This window comes from Neopelma chrysocephalum, unplaced genomic scaffold (genome assembly GCF_003984885.1).
Source record: "Neopelma chrysocephalum unplaced genomic scaffold, ASM398488v2 Primary Assembly neopelma1_96513, whole genome shotgun sequence".
Classification (NCBI taxonomy): domain Eukaryota; kingdom Metazoa; phylum Chordata; class Aves; order Passeriformes; family Pipridae; genus Neopelma; species Neopelma chrysocephalum.
Window position 1 is genome coordinate 59,052 of NW_020925159.1, and position 22,512 is coordinate 81,563.

The 22,512-nt window shown below is 40.1% G+C and overlaps 1 protein-coding gene and 1 pseudogene across 1 annotated transcript in view; both read left to right on the forward strand.

The window, feature by feature from the left end:
• The window catches only part of LOC113981375 (E3 ubiquitin-protein ligase KCMF1-like), a 71,448-nt gene extending 52,482 nt beyond the window's left edge, over positions 1–18,966 (forward strand). Inside the window, exons 3-7 of the mRNA XM_027708728.1 lie at positions 891–1,030; positions 7,278–7,379; positions 10,297–10,471; positions 16,970–17,249; positions 18,583–18,966. Coding sequence (XP_027564529.1) covers positions 891–1,030; positions 7,278–7,379; positions 10,297–10,471; positions 16,970–17,249; positions 18,583–18,835 — 950 coding nt within the window. The 3' untranslated portion in view covers positions 18,836–18,966. The remainder of the gene's footprint in view (positions 1–890; positions 1,031–7,277; positions 7,380–10,296; positions 10,472–16,969; positions 17,250–18,582) is intronic.
• LOC113981376 lies at positions 208–12,109 on the forward strand (annotated as a pseudogene).
• Positions 18,967–22,512: the final 3,546 nt, after the last annotated feature.

Genomic DNA, 22,512 nt, shown 5'->3' on the forward strand with positions numbered 1-22,512 from the left:
TGCAACCAGAGAGAAGAATGTGCTAGCTCTGTGGTTGATGAAGCAAAATTGTTCTTTTTCTTCCCCACTGGGATTGTCAGATGTCCTAAAGCCATTTCCTTAGGAAACACTATAGTTTCCAAATACCCTTAGGCTTGAAATCTAATTTAGTATGCCATCGAGTCCCCTTTAGAGAGTGTTCTGAGCCTAAACATCATCTTAGTGCTCTTCCTGTATAAGCAGTGAAGGAAGCTTTTCCTGGAGTAATGCAATTTAGTATGAATTTAGCATGGTTTTTTAAATTTTCATGATCAGTTTGGCTCATGTTAATTGCTACATTAGTAGCTCAAGGAAGGTTGCTACTTTGGTAGTCAAGAAGTGCTGAAGTATTGAAAATGGTACGTAACATCTCATTCCTTTTGCTTTGCTAAAATTTCCCCTTATTGTTAAACACTGGTTCAGCCATGGCATCAGTATCAACATATGGACTGATGGTGTCACTGAGACATTTTAAATTACAATATTTAACATAGATTTGCTGTGAGACCACAGTACATCTACAGTGATCTTACCTGTAATACAAACTCACCTAAGGTAAAAACAACGATGGGGGAAAAGTGATGGGTTCAGCAGCACCATCAGACTTAGATTTCTAATATTCAGGAAGAGCACTGTTGTTTGCTAGTGTAAAAATTATGTAGTCTGTCTATTCCTTTGGAAGTTGAGGCATTGAACAATTTTATAGTATTGGCATATATATTGTGCAGAAGTAAAATGTTTATTTTGATTAATTAATGAATTAATTTGACAGTGATTACATGCACATAGGTATATATAAAGAGGTCATATAAATAAAATAATGAGCTATGCTTCTTGAAAGTAACCCTTCCTAAAACATCATCTTTTTCCAGATTTGTATTATGGTGGAGAAGCTTTCTCTGTAGAGCAGCCACAGTCCTTTACTTGTCCTTATTGTGGAAAGATGGGTTATACAGAAACATCTCTTCAAGAACATGTCGCTTCTGAACACGCAGAAACATCAACAGAGGTGGTAAGCCGCTTCAGCATTGTTTTTCAATTACAATGAAAGTATATGAAAATTTCCAGGAAATTAGTATCTTTTTTTCCTTGAAGTATGTGTTAATTTAAATGCTGACTAGGAAGGTATGTACCATACACACTATGCTGGTGTTTTCCCTGTTGACTCCTTGAGCTACTAACAGTGCCTAATTCAACAGTTCTACATTTGCCTACATCATCACCTTTACCTCTCTGCAGAGTTTCTCACAGCATTCTCTCATCAGAGTCAAGGTTATACAGCTGAGTCCTTGGATCCTTGGTGTGCAGCCCACTAAATCCTGGTGTTACAGAGAGGGTTAAACCCTTGTAAAAATAAATAACTTTTAAATATATTGACCTTTTTTTAATAAAGTGGCTCTTGCTGTTTCCCACTTGATTTTTCTGATGATTTCAACAGTGGCAATTGGTGAAGAGCAATTACATACCATATAATAACCTACTGCAACAATTGTTTTGCTTCTGCTTTTGTCAGTAAGTGTTCTCAAGTCTTTACATCTAGATGTTACTGTTGCTTGTGGCAGAAGGTCTGAAATTTTTCTGAAATGTGAGTGAATTCTTTGCTATGGAAACAATAAAATAATAAATAACTTGGATTTTGATACTATTAGAAATAGTTTGTTCTCAACCCTCATTACAGTGTTGAGAAACTACATCCTTGCATTGCTTAGTGTTCAGACAATTTTCTTTTTAGAAAAGTCTGTAGCCCTGTTTTTAGATTTATCTTTATGGTGCAGGTATGTTTTGTATTTCTTTCTAAAGTCCACTTCACTAATTCAACAGTTATGTGTGTTAGCAATCCTAGGTTAAATTCTTGACTAAGAAGTTTGGGTATCTTTCCAGCAGTGAGGAATATATTCATATTTGTGTGTGAATACTTTGCATGCCTGAGGAATGTATGATTACAGAAGGACATTCAGGGAAATGTTGTCTAGTTATTTTTATTGTAGATTCCTATAAAAATGTGCATGCTTAAAGAAAATTTTTTTGAGAAATTATGTGGGAGAAGGACAATCTCTCTTCTTAGAGCCTGCTAAGGGCCTTATATCAAGGAGTAGCAGAGGAGGTAAAACTGGTCAACCTGTTCTGAGACTCAAAATTGTCCTGTTTTTTCCTAAAAACATATGAACTATTGGTGTATATTTCTTCATTTTTAGATTTGAAAGCACAGTAATTATTATTTCTTCATCAAATGATCAAGGGTAATGGTCAGCAATACCGGGCAACAGATATATGTGGCTGGCATTATGATGATTGTTACTGTTGCTATTGGGTTTCAAAAACAGCATTCAGGTAGAAGTTTGGGGTTTTTTTAGGGTTGTAGCTCTGAAAATTGTAAGAAATGCAATCAGATATCATCTTTGAATCAAGTTTCAGAATGAAGACATTAGTTTTCTGCTACTCAGTCACACTTAGTGGATTAATTTTGTATTTAGTAATGCAGCAACTAGACTGAAGTGAAAGGACCGGGTGGGGTGGGTCAACCTTTGCTGGTTGCCAGGTGCCCATCAAGCTGCTCTATCTCACCTCCCTCCCCAGCAACAGGATGGGTAGAAAATATGGAAAAATGCTCATTGGTCAGGATAAGGAGGGGCATTGCTCATCAGTTACTATCATGGACAAAAGTAATTCAACTTGGGAAAACTAAATTTATTGCCAGTTGAACAGAGTAGGACAATGAGAAATAAGAACAAGTTTTAAAACACCTTTCTCTCCCTTTTTCTCTGGCTCAACTTCACTCTCAACTCTTCTACCTCCTTTTCCCTCCCTGAGCAGCACAGGAGGATAGGGAATGGGGCTTGCAGTCAGTTCACAATGCTTCATCTCTGCCACTCCTTCCTCCTCACACTCTTACCCTGCTCCAATATGGGGTCCCTCCCATGGGATACAGTCCTTAATGATCCACTCCAGCATGGGTCCTTCCCACAGACTGCAGTTATTCAGGAATAGACTGCTCTTGTATGGGTCCCCCACAGGGTCACAGTCCTGACAGAAAATCTCCTGCTTGGGCTCCTCAACATAGGCTACAGCCTTCTTCAGAGCACATCCACCTGCTCTGGTGTGGGGTCCTTCAAGGACTGCAGGGGGGACAACCTGTGTCACCATGGTCTTCTCCACTGGCTGCAGGGGAATCTCTGCTCTACTGCCTAGAGTACCTCCTCCCCCTCCTTCTTCATTGACCTTGGTGTGTCTGCAGGGTTATTTTTCTGCATTTCCTCACTCCTCTCACAGCTGCTGCTGTGCAACTTTTTTACTCTTTCTTAAATATATTATCACAGAGGTGCTACCACCATTACTGATTGGCTCAGCTTTAGCCAAGGGCAAGTCTGTCTTGAAGTTGATTGGAACTGGCTCTCTTGGCTATAGGGACAGTTTCTGTTGTCTTTTCAAGCCAAAAAGTCTTTAACATGTACAGAAAAAAAGGAGCATGACACAGATCGGATAAACTAATATTGAGAACAGATAAGTGAATATTGTGGTCAGGAATGGTTAAGCAGCTGTAATAATTATATGTTCCCTCTAATATGCTCTGGTCAAATCTGTCATTATCTCAAACCCTTTGAGTTCTAGGTTGCATGCCAAAAATACTGGTCATGGTCCAGTGCTCATGGCAACTAAGCACCACACAGCTGCTTACTCACTTGTCCCTTGGCCCTAGTGGAATGGGATGGGATAGGATGGAGGGGAGAATAAGAAAGGTAAAAGTGCAAAAACTTGCAGGTTGAGATAATAGGGAAAGCAAAATCTGCCTATGCAAGCAAAGCAAAATAAGGAATTAATTCCTTCCTTTCCATTGGCAGGCAGATGTTTAGCCATCTCCAAGAAAGCAGGGCTCCATTACATGTAATGATTTCTTGGGAAGACAAACACCTTAACTCTGAACCATCCTCCTTTCTTCCCTGTGTTTTTTATTGCTGAGCATGATGGCATATGGTATGGAATATCCCTTCGGTAAGTTGGGATCAGCTGTCTCAGTTGTGTCCCCTCACAACTACTTGTACATCCCCAGTCTACCTGCTGTTGGGGCAGTGTGAGAGACAGAAAAGGTCTTGATGATGTGTGAGAACTGTTCAACAATAGCTAAAACATTGGTGTGTTATCAACACACTTTTGGTCACAAAGCCAAAGCATAGCACTATATGGGCTACTATGAAGAAATTTAACTCTATCCCAGCCAAAATCAGTATACTTGTATATATGGGGAGGTGATGGTAATAAGGGAACAGATCTAGAAACTAAGTCAACTGTGATGTTTGGAGCTTAACTGGCTTAAGGCTTTTTAGTAATATCCTGGATTTCATTCCAAGTAATATGGTGATTTTTTAATTTTAAGGGATGTTAAGAGCATGGTTGCTTTATCCAGACCAGGAGTCCCTTCTGCTCAGCTACTGAAGCCCAGCCTGGGGACCCAGGGCCTCTGCCTAGGCTGAGGGATGCAGCTGCCACTTTCCTGTTTGCAGATTCAACCAGTAGTGAAGCCGAGCACATATTTCGGAGACCTGTACACACATGGAGGACACTGACACATGGCCCATCACAGATAACCACCGACATAGTGCTGCCTTCAACAGCACCTACATGTAGGACTTGCATAAAACATAAATATAGGGCAGACAAGTTGCCTCCTTCCTCTTCACCTGTAAGAGATAGAAGGTTGCTGCTATAGTGAAGGTACACATGATACTCTCTAGATTCACAAGCACATGCATGTTCACTGTGATCCCTCAAGTACTGGCATGACCCTCTTTGTCTGTCCAGTACCCCTGCCTGGATCCCAGGCACTCTTACTTGCTTCATTGGTCTCCTGTTTGCCAGCTAGTCCAGCTTGATGCTCACTAGCAAACACTCATGCACTCATCTCACAAGCACTCCACATTTGCATGTTCCCCTGGGCATACCAGCACAGACCCTTGCCTGCTTCATACTTCTGCCTAGACTCGAGGCTCCTCTGTACTCATTTGCTAGTCCAGATTGAAGTTTACTAGCCAATATACATGCACACCAGGTTTGGGGAAGTTGCAGACAACCACTCCCCCTTTCCCCCAGCAGCTGGCACCAGGCACCACATGGGCTGTGACTGGTGGTCCTGCTTCAGCTACCAGTGCTGGACCCCTCACTCATGCTGATTTCCCTCCCATTAGCTGTGTTTGGGGATACATACTGTTCCTGCTCCAGTGGCTGAAGGCAGAGACCACAACTCACTCTGGTAGCTGATGTTAAGACCCCACTCAGTCCAGTAGCCAACGCCTGACTGGAATAGCTGGCACCAAATCCACATATGACAGTTCCCCCAGTAGTGGGCACTCCAGGCACAAACTTTGTAGTACCCACCCTAGGTCTAGAGAGCTATGGCCCCTCCAACTACTGATGCTAGGAACCTCACTTGTACCAGTAGCTGACACCACAAGCCACAGGGACACCTACAGCCCCAGTCTGACTCCAGTATCTGGCATCAAATTTTGTTCATACATACACAGGTCTCACCAGTAGCTGGCACTTAGTCCTTGCAGCATACATACACATGGGATAGACAGTGAGATTATGCAGAGATTGTTAAGATTTAATAAGAAGATATAGGAAGACAGGACAGACTGTGGTGATCAGGCTCAGTCAGACAAACATACTGACCAACTCTGTCTTAAGTGTGACCAGTCCACTTTATACACATTTCTGTCTACCCTCCCCATTGTTCCTCCCTGCTCTCCCTTCCCCTTGCATTTTTCTTCATAGGTTTGTATGGTTCTATTGATTCCCTCACCCCTCCCAGTCTGGGGTGTCCCCCCTAATTTACAGTCTTATCAGTTGTAAAGTCCAGGTTGATATTCCTGGAAGAATAGTTAAGACCCAACATATACTGTGTCAAAGTTTCTCCTTTCTGGCTTTTTAACATGTGATCTGTCAAGCTTTAAGGCTGGCCTGCAAAACTGTTGTAAAGGACTTTTAAGGCACACTTCTCTCAGGTGGTTGCAAAGTCATTGGCAGGAAAAATCAAAATAATAAATGAAGGTTGCTAAGGCAGTAAGTGTCCCTAGACTTTTTTAAAATATGTGTTTAGGCTTAAGAAAAAAAGGAAACCATAATGCCATCTCCCAAAATACTCGGTAGGAATAAGGAGTTTCTCTTTGCCAAATCTCTACTTGTGTGTTACCACAGTGGGTGGTCTCAGTTGTGATACTTGAATGAATATTCACATCTAGTTTCATTCTCCTTCCTACACTTCACTGGTGAGATGAATGAGAAGTCACTTGGGGATTCAAAGAGCAGTAAATGAATGTCTTAGTTTAACAGGATTACAATTTAGAAATTAAGAAACTTCAGGTGGAAGTGTGGAAAAGGAAAAAAACTCAGCTTTTTATTAACAAAATCTGAATAAACAACAAATCAAAAACTTTCAGGAGAAACAAAACAAAGTTCCAATTCCCCAGGTGGGGGGGGGGAGAAACCCGTGGCAACCCGGGGGGGGGGAAAGGCAGGACTGTCCCGGCCGTTCAACAACTGCTCGCAGTCACGTGTGCTCGCAGCCAGCAATGAAAAGAAAGTCCTTTTTCCCACAGACAGTCTTAAAAGCAGAATAACTCGCTCTGAGATGGGTCGGTCTCTCTCTCTCACTCGTCCTCTGCGAGGTGTCCCATGGGGAAAAATAAAACTTCCTCTCAGGAAAAGAAAAGGAGGCTTCCGAAAACCGGACTCCCCGCTCTGTCCGGTCCGCGGACAAAACCCCAAAGCCCCCAAACAACAGACTCCCAACCCTCCCCTTGGCAACCTCCTTTTCCCGAGTGACCTCACCCTCCCCTCCCACCCCTGCGCTGCCCAGCGCTGCCCAGCGCGTGCGGCTTTGCTCTGTCCCCGCCCCCCCCCGCCATCCCGTAAGAAACAGGTGGCGGGGGCAGACATTGGGAAAAAATTCCAACATCCCTTTTCAAACCTATGACAATGAACTTGATAATGTTATATGTAGGTACATTCAAGCAGTAATCCTGTGTAACTAGACCTACTGTCTGTGTTGGAATTGACATAGACAAATTTGAAAGCTGAAACATTGCAGATAGGATTTGAAAATTTTACTTTTTGGTTTCCATGGTATTATTAAAAGCATAATTACAAGGAAAAGTAATTATAAGTAAGTATAAGAATCCATGTCAAGTGATCAACTGAATTGTGTTTTGTGATTTTTGTAAAGTTGGTTGTGGGTTTTTTTTCTTCTCACTTTGTTGTTTCAGATCTGTCCAATATGTGCAGCATTGCCTGGAGGGGATCCTAATCATGTCACAGATGACTTTGCAGCTCATCTTACACTGGAACACAGAGCTCCTAGAGATTTAATATCCTTTCTTAAGTTGAGGGAAAAGGGATAGACTGTTCCTTATGATAGCTGTAACTGCTTGTTCTGACTTCTGTAGTCAAATGGCTACATCAGTTTTGCTTATTTTTTAGAATTGGTGTTTAGTTATAGGGGAACTATAAGTCTGAATTGCTTATATGTATATATATTTATATCTATCAAACTGTGAATGGGCTTTGGGTGTTGCCTGACAATGTGGGTGTGTGTTTTTGTTTTATTCCTGATAGCGAAACCTTGTAAAGATGTTTCTGACACCCAGCTGCTTCTTTCTGCAGTTTTTACCCTTCTTAGTCATTAGTTCTGATGCCATTTTGTGTATGGGAAAGCAGCAATCCAGATGCGATAGTGTTTTATAGATAATCACAAGACTGAAAGCAGATTTCACCAAAAGCATATGTGTTTGTTAGAGAATGCTTTGAACTTTGAAACTGAGGGATCTTAAGTGTTTGATTAGTTTTATTACTGTATTTCAATAGGGTAGTTTCAGCTTGTTATTTATTGACTTTTTTAAAGATATAACTAGAAGACCTATCAGGAGACTTCCTAGGAATTAGGACTATCTTTGTTATCTGCAAATTGTAGGGATATAACTACTCTCAATGACTGAAGAGCTCAAACTGTCAGTTTCTTAGCACTTTTAAGTACAATTTTCTTTCTGTTACTTGGTCTTAGGAATAGTAATGTAGCACTTTTTTTGCTGTACAAATACTTGCAACACAATTTCAGAAGATACTCTTCATGGAAGTACAGACTATCATGAAAAACTCATTAAGTGATCTTGAAATGATTTATCTTTCTGTATCTCATTTAAAAAAATACACTCCTGGTGTAATTTAATAGTGCCTTTTTTTGTTCAGGACTTCTTAAAAAAAACAACAGGTCTAACAACTCAAGCTCATTATATCTACTGCTAGCAACACGAGAGGAAATGGTTTCACCTTGGTTGTGGTCTGTATTTAAATTTGTTAGCATTTAAATTGTCAGTCTGAATTACACAGTGAAATTGACTTCCTATTGAAGTGGATGAGGTGTTGGATTAGAATTCATGCTTCTGAAGTTTTTCCTTCCCCTTCTACATCGGTGGTGTCAGATAACTTTAAATTGTAAAATGTCTGTTTATTACTAGCTACATAAGAGCTAGAGAAATCAGAATAATCTTTTCAGTTTCTGAGTAAGGCCACTGTGTCAGTCATAACAAAACTGATGGGGGGAGTCTTTATAAATAATTATAGGAAATGCATGTGAAAATCCCTGTACAACATTACTTTAGCAATCAGTGTTGCCAAGTCCACAAAACTTGATAGAGTTTCTGGACTACTTTTTCCATGTTGAGTACTATTTCATGTCTTCTGACAGCTAAGACCAAAAGGAAGAAATGGGGGAGAGATTTCCCCCTGCTCAGTTGCTATCAGTTTAGGAAAGGATATGGTCTTGTGTGTAACAGTTAGAAGGGTGTTTTAAGCTGTTTTAAATGGCTGCACATATTTCTTGTGAAGAATCCTGTGCAGACACTGCAAGATACCACCTTTATCCCTGGAGACTCTGGACAGCTCTTTGAATTCCAGTTTCTTTCTTAAACAATTTTCAACTGTTTTACTGTTTAAAACATGGCTTTAGTCTTGACCTTGTAAATGGTTCTAGCTTGGTTGTTTTCAGTATATGTTTGCAATGAGTTAAGAGTTCCAAATGCTTTTTTAACCCCATCATAGTTGGGTGAGACATCAATATACTCTTAACTAGTATATTTAAATAATGTTGCTTTTCTTAAAAACACTTTGAAAGGTGCAACTAGCAAGCTACTATGACCCTTTTCTAAATGAGACCAAGGCTGGAATTTTTCAAAGGATTTATATTAAGGATGTTCTAGTTATCTTATTTTCCAAGTTTACTTTAAAAAAAGGCTCAGAATGGGGGCATTTTTCTGTCAGATGTAGCTATAGAAAGCTTCCCAAACTGCATGAGAGCAGTAGTCAATCAGTAAAATATTAGTGACAATGTTCTGTGACTTCCAGTATCCAGTATCAACAGATACAAAGGAGGAACAAACCAATCTCCGCTAGACAACTATATTCTGTCTCAAAGGAGATTACCCCCCCACCCCCCGTAAGAATTGATATGCAGATGACCAAACCACGACTAGGGTATTAAGGAAAAGTTTATTCCAATATCAGAAACCCTAAATACACTGCTAAATCATGCAGCAGGTGAAAGAGCAGCCCAGGAAACCCATTCTGGTGCTTTTATAACAACACCTTTCGCGTGCACATTACTTCAAGGCTGGTCTCACTCTCTCCCAGCAGAGGCCTCAGGCATGTCTGTGAGAACTTAATCTCTTCTTGCAAAAGGGAAGTTAACTTCTCAAACAGACAGGCAGAGAAATAGATAGCACTATTCATGGGAAAGAATTTTCTCTCACATTGGGTTTTGTCTAGGCCTAGTTTTCCCAGCAAGACCTCAGTGAGTAAAACTCACACGTTTGTGTGGTAAGAATAGCAATAAAACTTTGTAGATTATTTTCAGTATTTAAATACCCTTCTTTCCCAATTTTTATGCTAAAATCCTTATGTCTATCGAGTAATCTGTTCTGCTGAATATGCATCATCAGTTGTAGCATTACCTAGTAGAAACTTTAATCCATAAGGCAGAAAATCCATCCTGACATTTTTTAGACATGATAAAAAGCCTGGAAAAGATGAATTTAGTGCAAGGAGCCTTGGGTGCCTTGGGTTCACATCTATAGGTCTGACTGGCACCATAGCTATGATTGCATGGCGCTTATAAAGTTGAATCATTGTTTTATGAATGAGGAATAGTGTGTTGCCCAGTTATTCAATCTAGTAAATGTTCTTTCTGTTTAATACTTGATAGCAAAAGACTTTTCTTAACTGCTTGGTTATGATGAATCTAGTGGTGTCCGGCACGTACGTAGAATGTTTCACCCAGGCCGGGGTTTGGGAGGCCCCCGTGCACGTAGATCAAACATGCACTTTACTAGCAGTTCCAGTGGTGGCCTTTCATCTTCTCAGAGTTCATATTCTCCAAGCAATAGAGAAACCATGGATCCTATAGCTGGTAAGAGCTGTAACCACTGATTTTAGCTCAGAGTCCTTAAATAGACTTTGAAACAAAATCCAAGATGATAATAGTTGTCTTGTTTTTCTGTCTTTAAAAATAAAAAAATGCTTTCCAATGTTGTAATTGATGGGTATTTACTGATGAAAAGTATCCTTAATTGGATTGTCTACAGGGATCGAACCTGGAACTTCTGAAATGAAAAACACTGCCCCTTTAGCTTGTGCTTTTAAATTTAGAGACTTCTAGGCTCGTTCCCACGACTGACCTGTTCACAGGTGGTATCAAAGGATGGTTGATGTTTGAAAGGACCTTTCAAGATCATCTAGTACAACCCCATCCAACTTTCCTCCCCCCCATGCCCCCAAGCAAGGCCACTTAGAGCAGGTTGCTCAGGACCATGTCCAGTCAGGTTTCGAATATTCCTACAGATGGACTCCACAACCTCTCTGAGCAACCTGTTACAGTGTTTGATCGCCCTCACAGTAAAAAGTGTTTTCTTGTATTCAGATGGATTTCATTTGTTTTAATTTCTGCCTCTTTCCCTGTCAGTGGGCAGTACAGTCTGACTCCCTTTCCTTTTTTTTTTTCCCATCAGGTATTTATATACACTGTTAAAATTCCTCCCCCTTGAGTCTTTTCTTTTCCAGGCTGAAGAGTCACAGGTCTCTTAGCCTCTCCTCATATGATATGTATGCATGTATTTTTGAATTTTTGAGTGGATGGACAGCAGGATGGGGACTTGGAGAGAAAAGTCCCTCCCACTGTAAGTAAAGATCAGGTTCATAACCACCTGAGGAACCTGAATGTACATAAGTCTATGGGACCCAATGAGATGCATCCCAGAATTCTGAGGGAATTGGCTGATGTAATTGTCAAGGCACTCTCCATCATATTTGGAAAGTCATGGCAGTCAGGTGAAGTCCCCAGTGATTGGAAAAAGGGAAACATCACACCCATTTTTTAGAAGGGTAAAAGCAAGTCTCGGGCTGGACGCTGCAGCACACACACCAGTGTAAAAGATGACTTCTAGGAAGAAAGTGTTACTGAAAGTCATCATCCTTGGAGACTCTGGGATGGGAAGGACATCACTCATGAAACAGTATGTGAACAAGAAATTCAGTAACCAGTACAAGGCTATGATAGGTGCAGACTTCCTGACAAAAGAGGTCATGGTAGATGACAGGCTAGTGACAATGCAGATATAGGATACAGCAGGCCATGGACAATTTCAGTCTCTGGGAGTTGCCTTCTACAAGGGAGCAGACTGCTGCATCCTGGTGTTTGATGTCACGGCCCCCAACACATTCAACACCCTAGACAGCACAAGGGATGAATTCCTCATTCAGGCCAATCCAAGGGATCCTGAGAACTTTCCTTTTTTTGTTCTGGGAAACAAGATTGATCTAGAAAACAGACAAATCACCACAAAACAGGTGCAAGCCTAGTGCTACAGTAAAAACAACATCCCCTACTTTGAAAACAGTGCCAAGGAGGCCATTAATGTGGAACACCCTTTACAGACAATTGCATGCACTTAAACAGAAAACCGAAGTGTAGCTTTACGATGAATTCCCTGAATCCATCAAACTAGACAAGACTGACTGAATGAAGGCTTCTGTGGAGAGTTGCAGCTGATGAGGGGAAAGGGAGGGGTTGAGCACAGTCCTTCACAAACAAATATCACACTTAGGCCTTCAAACACACAGGCCCTCTTCTGTGTTTAAAATGAAATTAAAAAAAATTCCATCTCCAGCTGTCAAAATCCACCCATCTCCCATGAGCATCTGAGACCTGCACTTCAGAGCTCACGTCCCCACACTATCCACATCACACTTCATAGTAACAGACCTTTCTCTTAGTTTAGAATGGAAACTCATATATGGTTGGAACTGCATCTAATTCCAGGTGTCCAAAGGAGAGAAACTGTTTGCAGGTAATCTGTGTAACAAGTTACATACATTTTAATTGTCTCATGTTTTCCCCTGTGAAGGCTCATTACCCATAGTTCATTGCAAGTTCAGCACTCAGTCCAACTAGGTTGAGTTTTATATGTATCTCTGTTAATGCTTGTTACTTTTAACTAATCAGATCTTTTTACAGTATCCATGTATTATGTAATGCTTCTTTAGGAAAAATCTTATAGTACATGTTAATATATGCAACCAATTAAATTTAAAAAAAAAACGAGGACCCTGGGAACTCCTGACCAGTCAGCCTCATCTCTGTGCCTGGTAAGGTCATGGAACAGATACTCCTGGAAAGGCAGAAAAGGACCTGGGAGTTTGGATTGACAAGAAGCTGAACATGAGCCAGCAGTGTGCCCAGGTGGCCAAGAAGGCCAATGGCATCCTGGCCTGGATCAGGAACAGTGTGACCAACAGGTCCAGGGAAGTGATTCTTCCCCTGTACTCAGCACTGGTGAGGCCACACCTCAAGTACTGTGTCCAGTTCTGGGCCCCTCAGTTCAGGAAGGATATTGAGGTGCTGGAGCAGATCCAGAGAAGAGCAACAAGGCTGGTGAAGGGACTTGAGCACAAGTCCTATGAGAAGAGACTGAGGGAGCTGGGGTTGTTCAATCTGGAGAAGAGGAGGCTCGGGGGAGACCTCATCACTCTCTACAACTACCTAAAAGGAGGTTGTAGCCAGGTGGGGGTTGGTCTCTTCTTCCAGGCAACTATCAGTAAGACAAAAAGGCATGGTCTTAAGCTCTGCCAGGGGAGGTTTAGGTTGGATATTAGGAAGAAATTCTTTACAGAGAGGGTAATCAGGCATTGGAGTGGGCTGCCCAGGGAAGTGGTGGATTCTCCATCCCTGGAGGTTTTTAAGATGAGACTGGATGTGGCACTTAGTGCCATGGTCTAGTAACCACAGTGGTAATGGATCAAGGGTTGGACTTGATGATCTCAGAGGTCTTTTCCAACCTGTCTGATTCTATGATTCTATGTCAAGGCATATGGAAGGCAGGGATTAGAGACAGACAACATGCCCTAGGCAAGGGCACATCATGCCTGACTAATGTACTAGCCTTCTATCTCGGAGGGAATGCATCAGGGACAGGGGAAGAGCTACGGATGTCATCTATCTGGACTTCTGTAAGGACTTTGATATAGTCTCCCACATTATTGCCACTAAATTGGAGAGAGATGAGTTTGACAAAAGTACTGTTAGATGGGTAAGGAACTGGCTAGATGGCTGCATCCAAAGAATTTTCAGTCAATGGTTAAATGTCCAAGTGGAAATCATTAATGAATGGTGTCCCTCAAGGGTCTGTACTGGGACTAGTACTATTTAATATCTTTATCAATGATGCAGACAGTGGAATTGAGTACATCCTCAGCAAGTTTGCAGACAACACCAAGCTGAGTAGAGCAGTTGATTCCCTAGAGGGAAGGGATGCCGCCCAGAGGGACCTTGAGAGATTTGAGGAGTGGGGCCGTGGGAACCTCATGAAGTTCAACAAGGCCAAGTGTAAGGTTCTGCATCCAGCTCTGGGGTCAGCAGTACAAAAAAGACACAGACCTGTTAGAGTGGGTCCAGATAAGGGTCACATAAATGATAAGAGTGCTGGAACACATCTCCTATGAAGAAAGGCTGAGAGAGTTGGGGTTGTTTATCCTGGAGAAGAGAAGACTGGGGGCACCTTACTGCAGCCTTTCAAGATATAAAGGGGGCTTATAAGAAAGACAAGGAGTTTGTTTGTTTGTTTGTTTTATCAGGGCCCGTAGTGACTGGACAAGGGGCAAAAGTTTTGAACTGAAAGAGGATAGGTTTAGATTGGATGTAATGAAGAATTTTTTTTATGATGGAGGTAACTCATCATAACTGGGACAGGTTGCCTAGGGAAGTTGGGGATGCCCCATCATTGGAAGTGTTCAAAGTCAGCTTGGATGGGGCTTTGAACAACCTGATCTAGTGAAAGATGTCCCTGCCCATGGCAGGGGGGTTGGACCAGATGGTCTAATGTAAAATCTTAGAGATATCAATCTTACACTTTTATAGTGAAAAATGATGTTTCAGGGAAACTTCAGAACTTCCTACACTTATCTAAGTTCCTGCTATTATTTGTCTTTGCTTCAGATCCTGGAAGGGAATGTTTCAACTGGAGCTTCTTATTGTTTGGATATGATTCTTTGGCAGTGAACCAACTTAAGAGTGTCTTGCTTTTGAAAGAGGAAACTGCAGCTCCACCCACCCACACCCACCCACTTCTTTCCACAGGCATAGTTCCTTTGCCTCTGTTGTGTTGTCTGCCTTTCAGGCCCTCTGTGAGCTGATTTAACTCATTGAAATGGCAGAAAAAGGATAGAAAAAATTAGTTTGAAATTGACCAACCCCTTTCTCAAAGGAGATCTATTTAGATCTGGTTGCTCAAGGCCTTATTCAGTTGAGTTGTGAATGCCTCCAAGGACAGAGATCCTACAACATCTCTGGACAACCTGTTCTAGTATTCAAAAACCTTTATGCTTTAAAAGGGGATGGGGGGGGAAGTGAGTGGGATACAAAAAAATAAAACCTTTTGGATGGAATTGAAATTTCCTATCTTTCTTTGTCTGACTTGTCCTATTGCTGTATGCCTCTGAGAAGAGTCTAGCTTAGTCTTCCCTGTATCTTCCAAGTGGGTAGATTCAGATAGCAATAAGATATCTTCCAAAGTATTCTTTTCCAGTCTGAATAAAACCAGTTCTCCCACTGTTTCCTCCTGGACTGTGTTCCAGCCTCCTGATCATCTTGGTGGCCCTCTGCTGGACTTACTCCATTATGTCCATGTGTCTCTTGTCCTGGGGAGCCTAAAACTGGACACAGAACTCTGGATGTGGCATTGCCAGTGTCAAATAGAGGGGGGAAAATCGCTTCCCGGGACCTGCTGGATGCACTCCTGCTACTAAAAATATCCCAGCAAAAGAGGATGAAAAATGTAATGACTTAAGTTAGGTCATGAATCTTGAAAGCACTAGAGTTGGTGCAAGAAGGGAGGATGTTTGTGTGTCCTGGAATGCAACACTTCCTCTTACCAATGCACTGAGTGTTAGTTTAGCTGAGTTAAACATGAAGTGGCTGCCTTGGTTTGTTTCAGCCTCACAAGGCCTTCCCATTTAGAAGCATGTGTAATAAAATGGTATTCCTTTGAGTCTTGGGGGTTTTGGGGGGGGGTTTGGTTTTTTTTTTTTGTGTCAATGTTTTTTGCATTCAGAGAATGTAGTGCAGCCTGGCTGGGTGTATGTGTCATGCCAATCCTGTGTCTCAAATTTACAAATTCACATCTGCTACCAGGGTTCTGTTAAGCTGTACTCAAAGTGATCTTACAAATAGGAGGGAAAAATACATCTGTCTTACCTGGCAGTGTTATAAGTCTTCCTTTGTATTGGGGTAATAATTAGTATATACTACCAGAAGTTAGAACTTGTGCTTGTAACAGACATGTAAGCATTATTTATTTATTTTTCTCCTTGTGGTGGTTATCAGTAATTAGTGAAATAAAATATTTTTGGTAGCTAATGATTAGCTGTGCTGATTAAAAATGACTTGAGCATTTACTGTTGGTATTCCAAGTGTTCCTGATGCAAAGAGCTACCACATTGTGCTTTATTCCCCTAAGAAAAGCCTAGTTTCAAATAATCATATCATGAAAGTAAGATGGAAGGAAAATTTTCATGACCTATAATAATGACTTGCAACTTTAACGAGGATTGGATGGATAGGGGAAAAAGCTAATCTACTACTTCTGCCCTCCTTGCATAATACACAACAAAGTAGTACTCACAACTTTGTGTGGAATATAATCTGTAGTAAATCAGCAGGCAATAACTTATTAATGTTTATTTTGGGAAATGCTTAGCATGGACAGAATTTGTCACAGTCTTGAACTTTGGAGGAAAGGAATCCTGGCTAGATTTATTTAACTTTTTTTATCATTAGAATTTCTCTTTTTCCAGCAAAGGTCAAAAGTCTCACCAAAAAACCCCTGCTATGGTCAAATATTTTTCATGTAATATAGCATTTAAAAAGCCTTTCTGAATGGAATATTTTCTAAAAATGTCTGAAATTATGCTGTAATTATTTGTCTTTTCTGCAGCACAGTTTCCCTCTGAAATATGCATTTGAGGTGCATAAAGCCACCAACTGCAGTCAGAATTGAAGTGGTCAAAGCTATTTTAAGTTGAAGATAAAATTTTAGAGAATTCTTGCACAGGATATTGCTTATATGGTATTCCCCATAGGTTGACTCTGAATTAGTTTAAAAAGCTTTAAGCTTTGACTCTTTTGCATAGTTCTTTAGATGATTCCTAGTCTTCCCATGGGCTTTGAGACATGGGGTGCTTGTAATGGATAGCCCATGAAGCTTTTCAAATCAATACAATTTGTTCATGAATTTCATTGATTAAAGGTATTAGAAAGCAAAGGAATTTATATACTGGTATTGAGAACATAATTATACTGTTGTGTGATATGTATTTAAGCAGATTTCACTGTAGAAACTTCTCTCTTTTCTGGCAGAGCTTTTATCTCAGTTATCAGGCGTGAGACGTTCTGCAGGCCAGCTCAATTCTTCTGGCCCTTCTGCTTCTCAGTTACAGCAACTGCAGATGCAACTGCAGTTGGAGAGACAGCATGCACAGGCAGCAAGACAACAACTGGAAACTGCACGCAATACAACTAGACGCACTAACACAAGCAGCATCCCCACCACTCTTACACAATCTATAGCAGCAACCAATACATCTAACACAGAAAACAATCATCAGACTATACAGAATTCCCAGTTTCTTCTTATGAGGTAATTTGGTTTGTGGTTTTAACTCCTCTGCCATTTCTGTTTTCCTTGGTCCTGTTGTGGTCATAGAGTTCAGTGAAACTACTGCCAGATCACTAAATTAAGTTTGTAGTTGAGATACTATGCTTTTGTTTGCATTGGTAACATCTCCTTTTCAACCCTGGTGTTTGTTCCTAGGCAATGAATAAATATTACTTGCTGTTTCTCAATTTGAAGAGAAACATAAGGGATATTGCCTTGTTAAACTGTGCTTGTTTACCCTACTACTTCTGATAAGACAAGAGCCTTTACAATAATATGTCTCAAACTTTTATGCTGATAATGTGAAGGGAGAGAACTTAAAAGGTAGTTTTACTTAATAGGAAATGAATCTTTAATAAAGGCTGAAGGTTGAATAGAGGTTTATATATAAAGTATTTTGGATGAAAAAAGCAAAGAAGGATTGTGCTCTTAATAAGCAGTATGCATATCTGTTTCAGAAAGTATAGTTACATCCTAAAGATCTATAGAATAGAATAGTTCAGTCGGAAGGGACCTACAATGATCATCTAGTCCATTCTACTATAGAAGAGTTGCCCACTCTCATTCTAACTCTTTTCAGAGGTTTAGAATATTGATTTTCAACTGCATGTTGAGAAAGAACAAAAACATTTAAACAGTTTCTGTGTCTAGAAACTGGGTTTGGGACAAGTTATTGTTGTTATGCTGATTTCTATCAAAACTTGTGATATCTCAATCCAAAGCTTTTTGAAAATCATAACTTTAAGGAAAGTATCTGCAAATGTCAGCCACTGATCTTGTGAGCTAGGATAGAACTGAAACAAGCAATTCTCTTGCTTCTATGGTGGTGGTGCATGCACTGATAAGTGAAGGGAATGGTCTACTGCACTTTGGGAATCTCTGGGCATTATGTGTTTAGTAATGTATTTTGTGTCATGCTTGCATTTAGAAGTTGTCCTGGGCACAAAATGAGCACTTAATCGATGAGTACAGAATTTTAATGCTACTTAAAACATAACGCCTCTGAGGGGAAACAAATTTGAGAAATAGCTATTTTTCCCCTTCAGCCTTAGAATGTATTTTTATGAAGTGGGGTTTTTTTAAGCATCTAGGAACAAGTTTGTTAAACGTTTGTATTCTTGCATCAGGAGTGTCAGATATTGTCAGATCTATACATGTCAAAAGAAGTGCAGCAGTACCTAGGTTGTTTCTCAAAGGAATGGCTTTCAGATGTTATTCAGCATGCATCAGTCCAGCTGTTTAGGCAATTAGTGAAAGCCCATTTTATTGATGATACTTCTAAGCCTGTCTTCTCTCTTTCTGTGATGCTATGCAGGTTGAATGATCCTAAGATGTCAGAAGCAGAACGTCAGTCAAAAGAAAGTGAACAGGCAGATCGCAGCTTGTTTGTTCAAGAGCTTCTACTGTCCACTTTGATGCAGGAAGAAAGTTCCTCCTCAGATGAGGATGAACGGGGAGAGATTGCTGATTTTGGTGCTATGGGCTGTGTAGATATTATGCCTCTAGATGTTGCTTTAGAAAACCTAAATTTAAAAGAGAATAATAAAGGAAATGAGCCTCCTCTTTGATGGCATCCCACTTTGCAGACAATGTCCTCTGTGCTGTATTTGCCAATGAAAGTGGACAACAACTATCTTGGGTTTGTTTTGGTGATTGTAATTTCAGGTCTGTCACTCTTGTTACATTGTGTACATTCAAAGGAAGAGGGAAAAGATATATACGATAATCATTTCCACTTAACCAATTTTTACTTTTAGCAGGTAAATATAGGTTGAAGTGCAGAGAAAAAAAGCTCTATGTCCTGTAGCTTTACGTGCAAAAAAGCTCTCCTAATACTCCACATTCAAACTGAAGAGGAAAAAATGAAAAAATCTCTAATGAAGCTGCTGTGTGTATTTATGAATATTAATGAATAAAACTTGCTTGGATGGTTTACCTTAACTACTGCATGATTTTTTTTCAGTGTGCATGAGTTTTTAGTGACCTTGTAATTTAAAAAATGTAAGTACAAGGAGTAAAACTATAAAACACCAAAGCTTTCCCATTATTCAAAGGTAATGTGACCAAAAAAAAGATTAATGCTCACTAGTAGTTTGCGGCTGTGAAGTAGCCTTTGAGTAACACATGACCAATGACCTTTTTATGTGCTCTCCCTGCATATTAATGAAAACTCTGCAGTGGGCTATATTTTTGCTTACAGAGTGTGACATTTTGCTGTATTGTGACCACTGTGTTGCCTTGTTAGACATCACATCCAGATGGAATTGAACTTTGTAGTCATCTGTAGGAGACAAAAAACAAGGACCACTACTGGAATCTATCACAAAGGGCTTCTGTGTGCCCTAACACCAAATTTTGTTCAACTTTCTTTAAAGCTTTCTTTTTTGTGTTAAATATACCTTATTTAAATGTAAATGATCCAGTGGTGGTGGGGAGGTGTTAACCTGGATTATGTTGTTTTAGTTTTAAGACTTCATAGTCCTTATAATTTTGAGTTATTTATGTATTCATCGTTTACAGACACTCCTTAGTATTAGGAGAGCTTGAGGATTTGACCTCCCAGATATCTCCACATGTTACAATTTGGATTCTTAATGCTAGCTTCCTATCAACCTTTATTTATTGGAGTTTTGGGTTATATTTCTGACAGAAAAAATAAAGCCTCTTTAATTGAGTCATTCTATTTGCCTATAGTGTTAATCCGATAAGGGGTTTTTTATGGATTACTATAATAGTCCCAAAGCAAGGGACAGCAAGACTAGTTATTTGGAATGTAAAGTTAGCTTATAAAGATAAAAAAGCATACAACTTCTGAAAATTAGACTTGAAAACCTGATGATGTTCCTAAGAGAACTGTGATATGTATGTTAATCTAAGATAACAGTAACAGAAGAAACTACCCCATCGGCTGATATTTAAGTTCCATTCTCATTTTCTCAATTCTCAACTTCCAATTTTTTCCATTTAGTAGCATATTAGCATTGTTTTTCTTTTAGTATCTGCAACAGAAAATGTTTTAGGGGAAATTTTTACACTAGTCTTCTATTTATCTCAGGAGTTACCCTCAATAAAGATTAATTTTTAATGGATTGTTGAGGATATTAAAAAAAATAAAAAATCAAACTGCAGTCTTTTAGGACATATCTTCTGCACATTACAGAAAGACTCCATTCAATAAAGCATTTTAAGGGCTGTTATTCAGTTGATTCTTTGGTGATGGTGTATTATCCAGATATCTGTAGAAGAAATTCTGGAATTAAACTGTCCTTCACAACACTTTTTTAAAAGTACATATTCTGTGGAGTGCACATAGCAATGATGCATTGAATTTCTAGAAAAGATGCGGTTAAAAATAGTATCTTAATAAATATTAATTTTTTATTTGAAATCTTTATATAGCTGGTTTACTGAGGACATTTACATTGCAGGGTTTGCAAACTCCATTGTGCTTTTACTTGGAAAGCCAGCGAACTCTTATTGTCCATGTTTATTATCAGAATATGAGTATCTGCTGGCTTGCATTTAAAATTAAATTTAGTTACTGCATTAACTTCTCTAAGAATCACAAGTGTGTTAGATTTTGTTAGCTTAGAAATAATGCCAAACAGTGACTGGGACAGTGATGTTCTAGCACTCTGCTGATGAGTATTTACAGGAAAGTGGTCTTCATTAAAAGAATGTTTCCCAGAATTATATTTTTGTTAGTTTGAAATTACTGATGATTATTTTCATAATGCTGTGGGCTATAGTGAAAATAGCCTTTGAAAATTTTTCAAGGGAGGCCTAGAGGGGATATTACATATTTTCCTGCCTTAAGACCACTGCCTCAGAAAAGAGGTCCCTAGCATTCAGCATACCTGACATTCACATGAAGACTGTAGAATACTGTGCATTTGTGTGAGAGGTTTGTTTTCCCAAAAATGTGGAAAAACCTGTGACAATCTTTGCAGAGAGACTACATCTATGAAAAGAGCACATCTGGAATTTGGTGTGCTCTCCTATGAATTTGCACCTCAGGGCTCAGACGTGGCTTGCTTCTGCTTCCTCTGTTTAATCAGCCAAGTATCTGTATGTTGCACTATGGAGTATGGAAGCTGTGTTGAATTTTACAGGCGAAGGTAGGGTGCCCATGTGCCCTTAGACTGTCTTGCAAGATGGCAAATGAGACTTTACCCATGTGAGGATGTCGACCTTTGTGTGTATGTTAGCTCTGGAGACCAATGAGACTTGGATCAGATTGGTCTTTTACCTGCATTCTGTGCTGACTGAAAACCCTGTAGCTGTCCTTAGTGTGATACTAATACTGAGCTTACAAGTGCTGCAAAAATGTTCCCTTCTGGGGAGATAAGGGCATATTCATGTATAGAAATGGGAAGAGATATGAACTTTTTTGAAGCTGTTGGGGAACAAGTCCTGCTTTAGGTGCCTGTGAGAACTTATGTTTAGTATGTATGGTGTAATTCAGATTATTTGCAACTCTTCTGATTTAACCAGATTTTTCATCTATTTGGTACTGTGCCAGAACCAGACATTTGCATGAAGTGGGTGGAACATGGAACAGAATGAAATTACATTTTAACTTAAGCATCTCTGGGGACTTGGAGGTCAAATGAGGTGACCAGGAAGTGGCCATATTATTAGTATTATAACTGGTTCTGTAGACTGTCAGACCTACTGAAGTGCTCAGTAGAAAGCCTTTATAACTGTCACTACTTTCACTGGGTAGTTTCTTCCCATAGGAGCTTCTTGGTTCTCCACTTCTATTTAGCCTTTGCCAGCAGTCTGGGCTCAGTGCACAAAGGTAATGTTCTCATAGTCATTCTACACAGAAGGGACCATCATGATTGCTCATCTGACATGCAGTAAGGCTGGAAGAACTGTGAGCTTTGACAGTACCTCTAACTTGTCTCTCTCCCTCTGTCTTTGAAAGAAATGAGAGCCTTTTTTAACCTATCTTGGGTGTGTTATTTAAGGGTGTGGACTGATACAGATTTCTTACAAACGCTAGCTTGCCTCAAGAGCCAAATGTCTACATGTGCATGCATTTCTGTCTTGGGTCCCCTGTCTGTTCACAGAATTGGGAAATGGTTGAGGTTGGCAGGGATGTCTGGAGGTGCCCTGGTCCAATCTGCCTGATCAAGCAGTGCCTCCTAGAGCTGGTTACCCAGGATCATGTCCAGGTGCCTTTTGAACATCTCTACAACCCCACTGAGCAACTTGTTCCAGAGCTCAGTCACCCTCACAG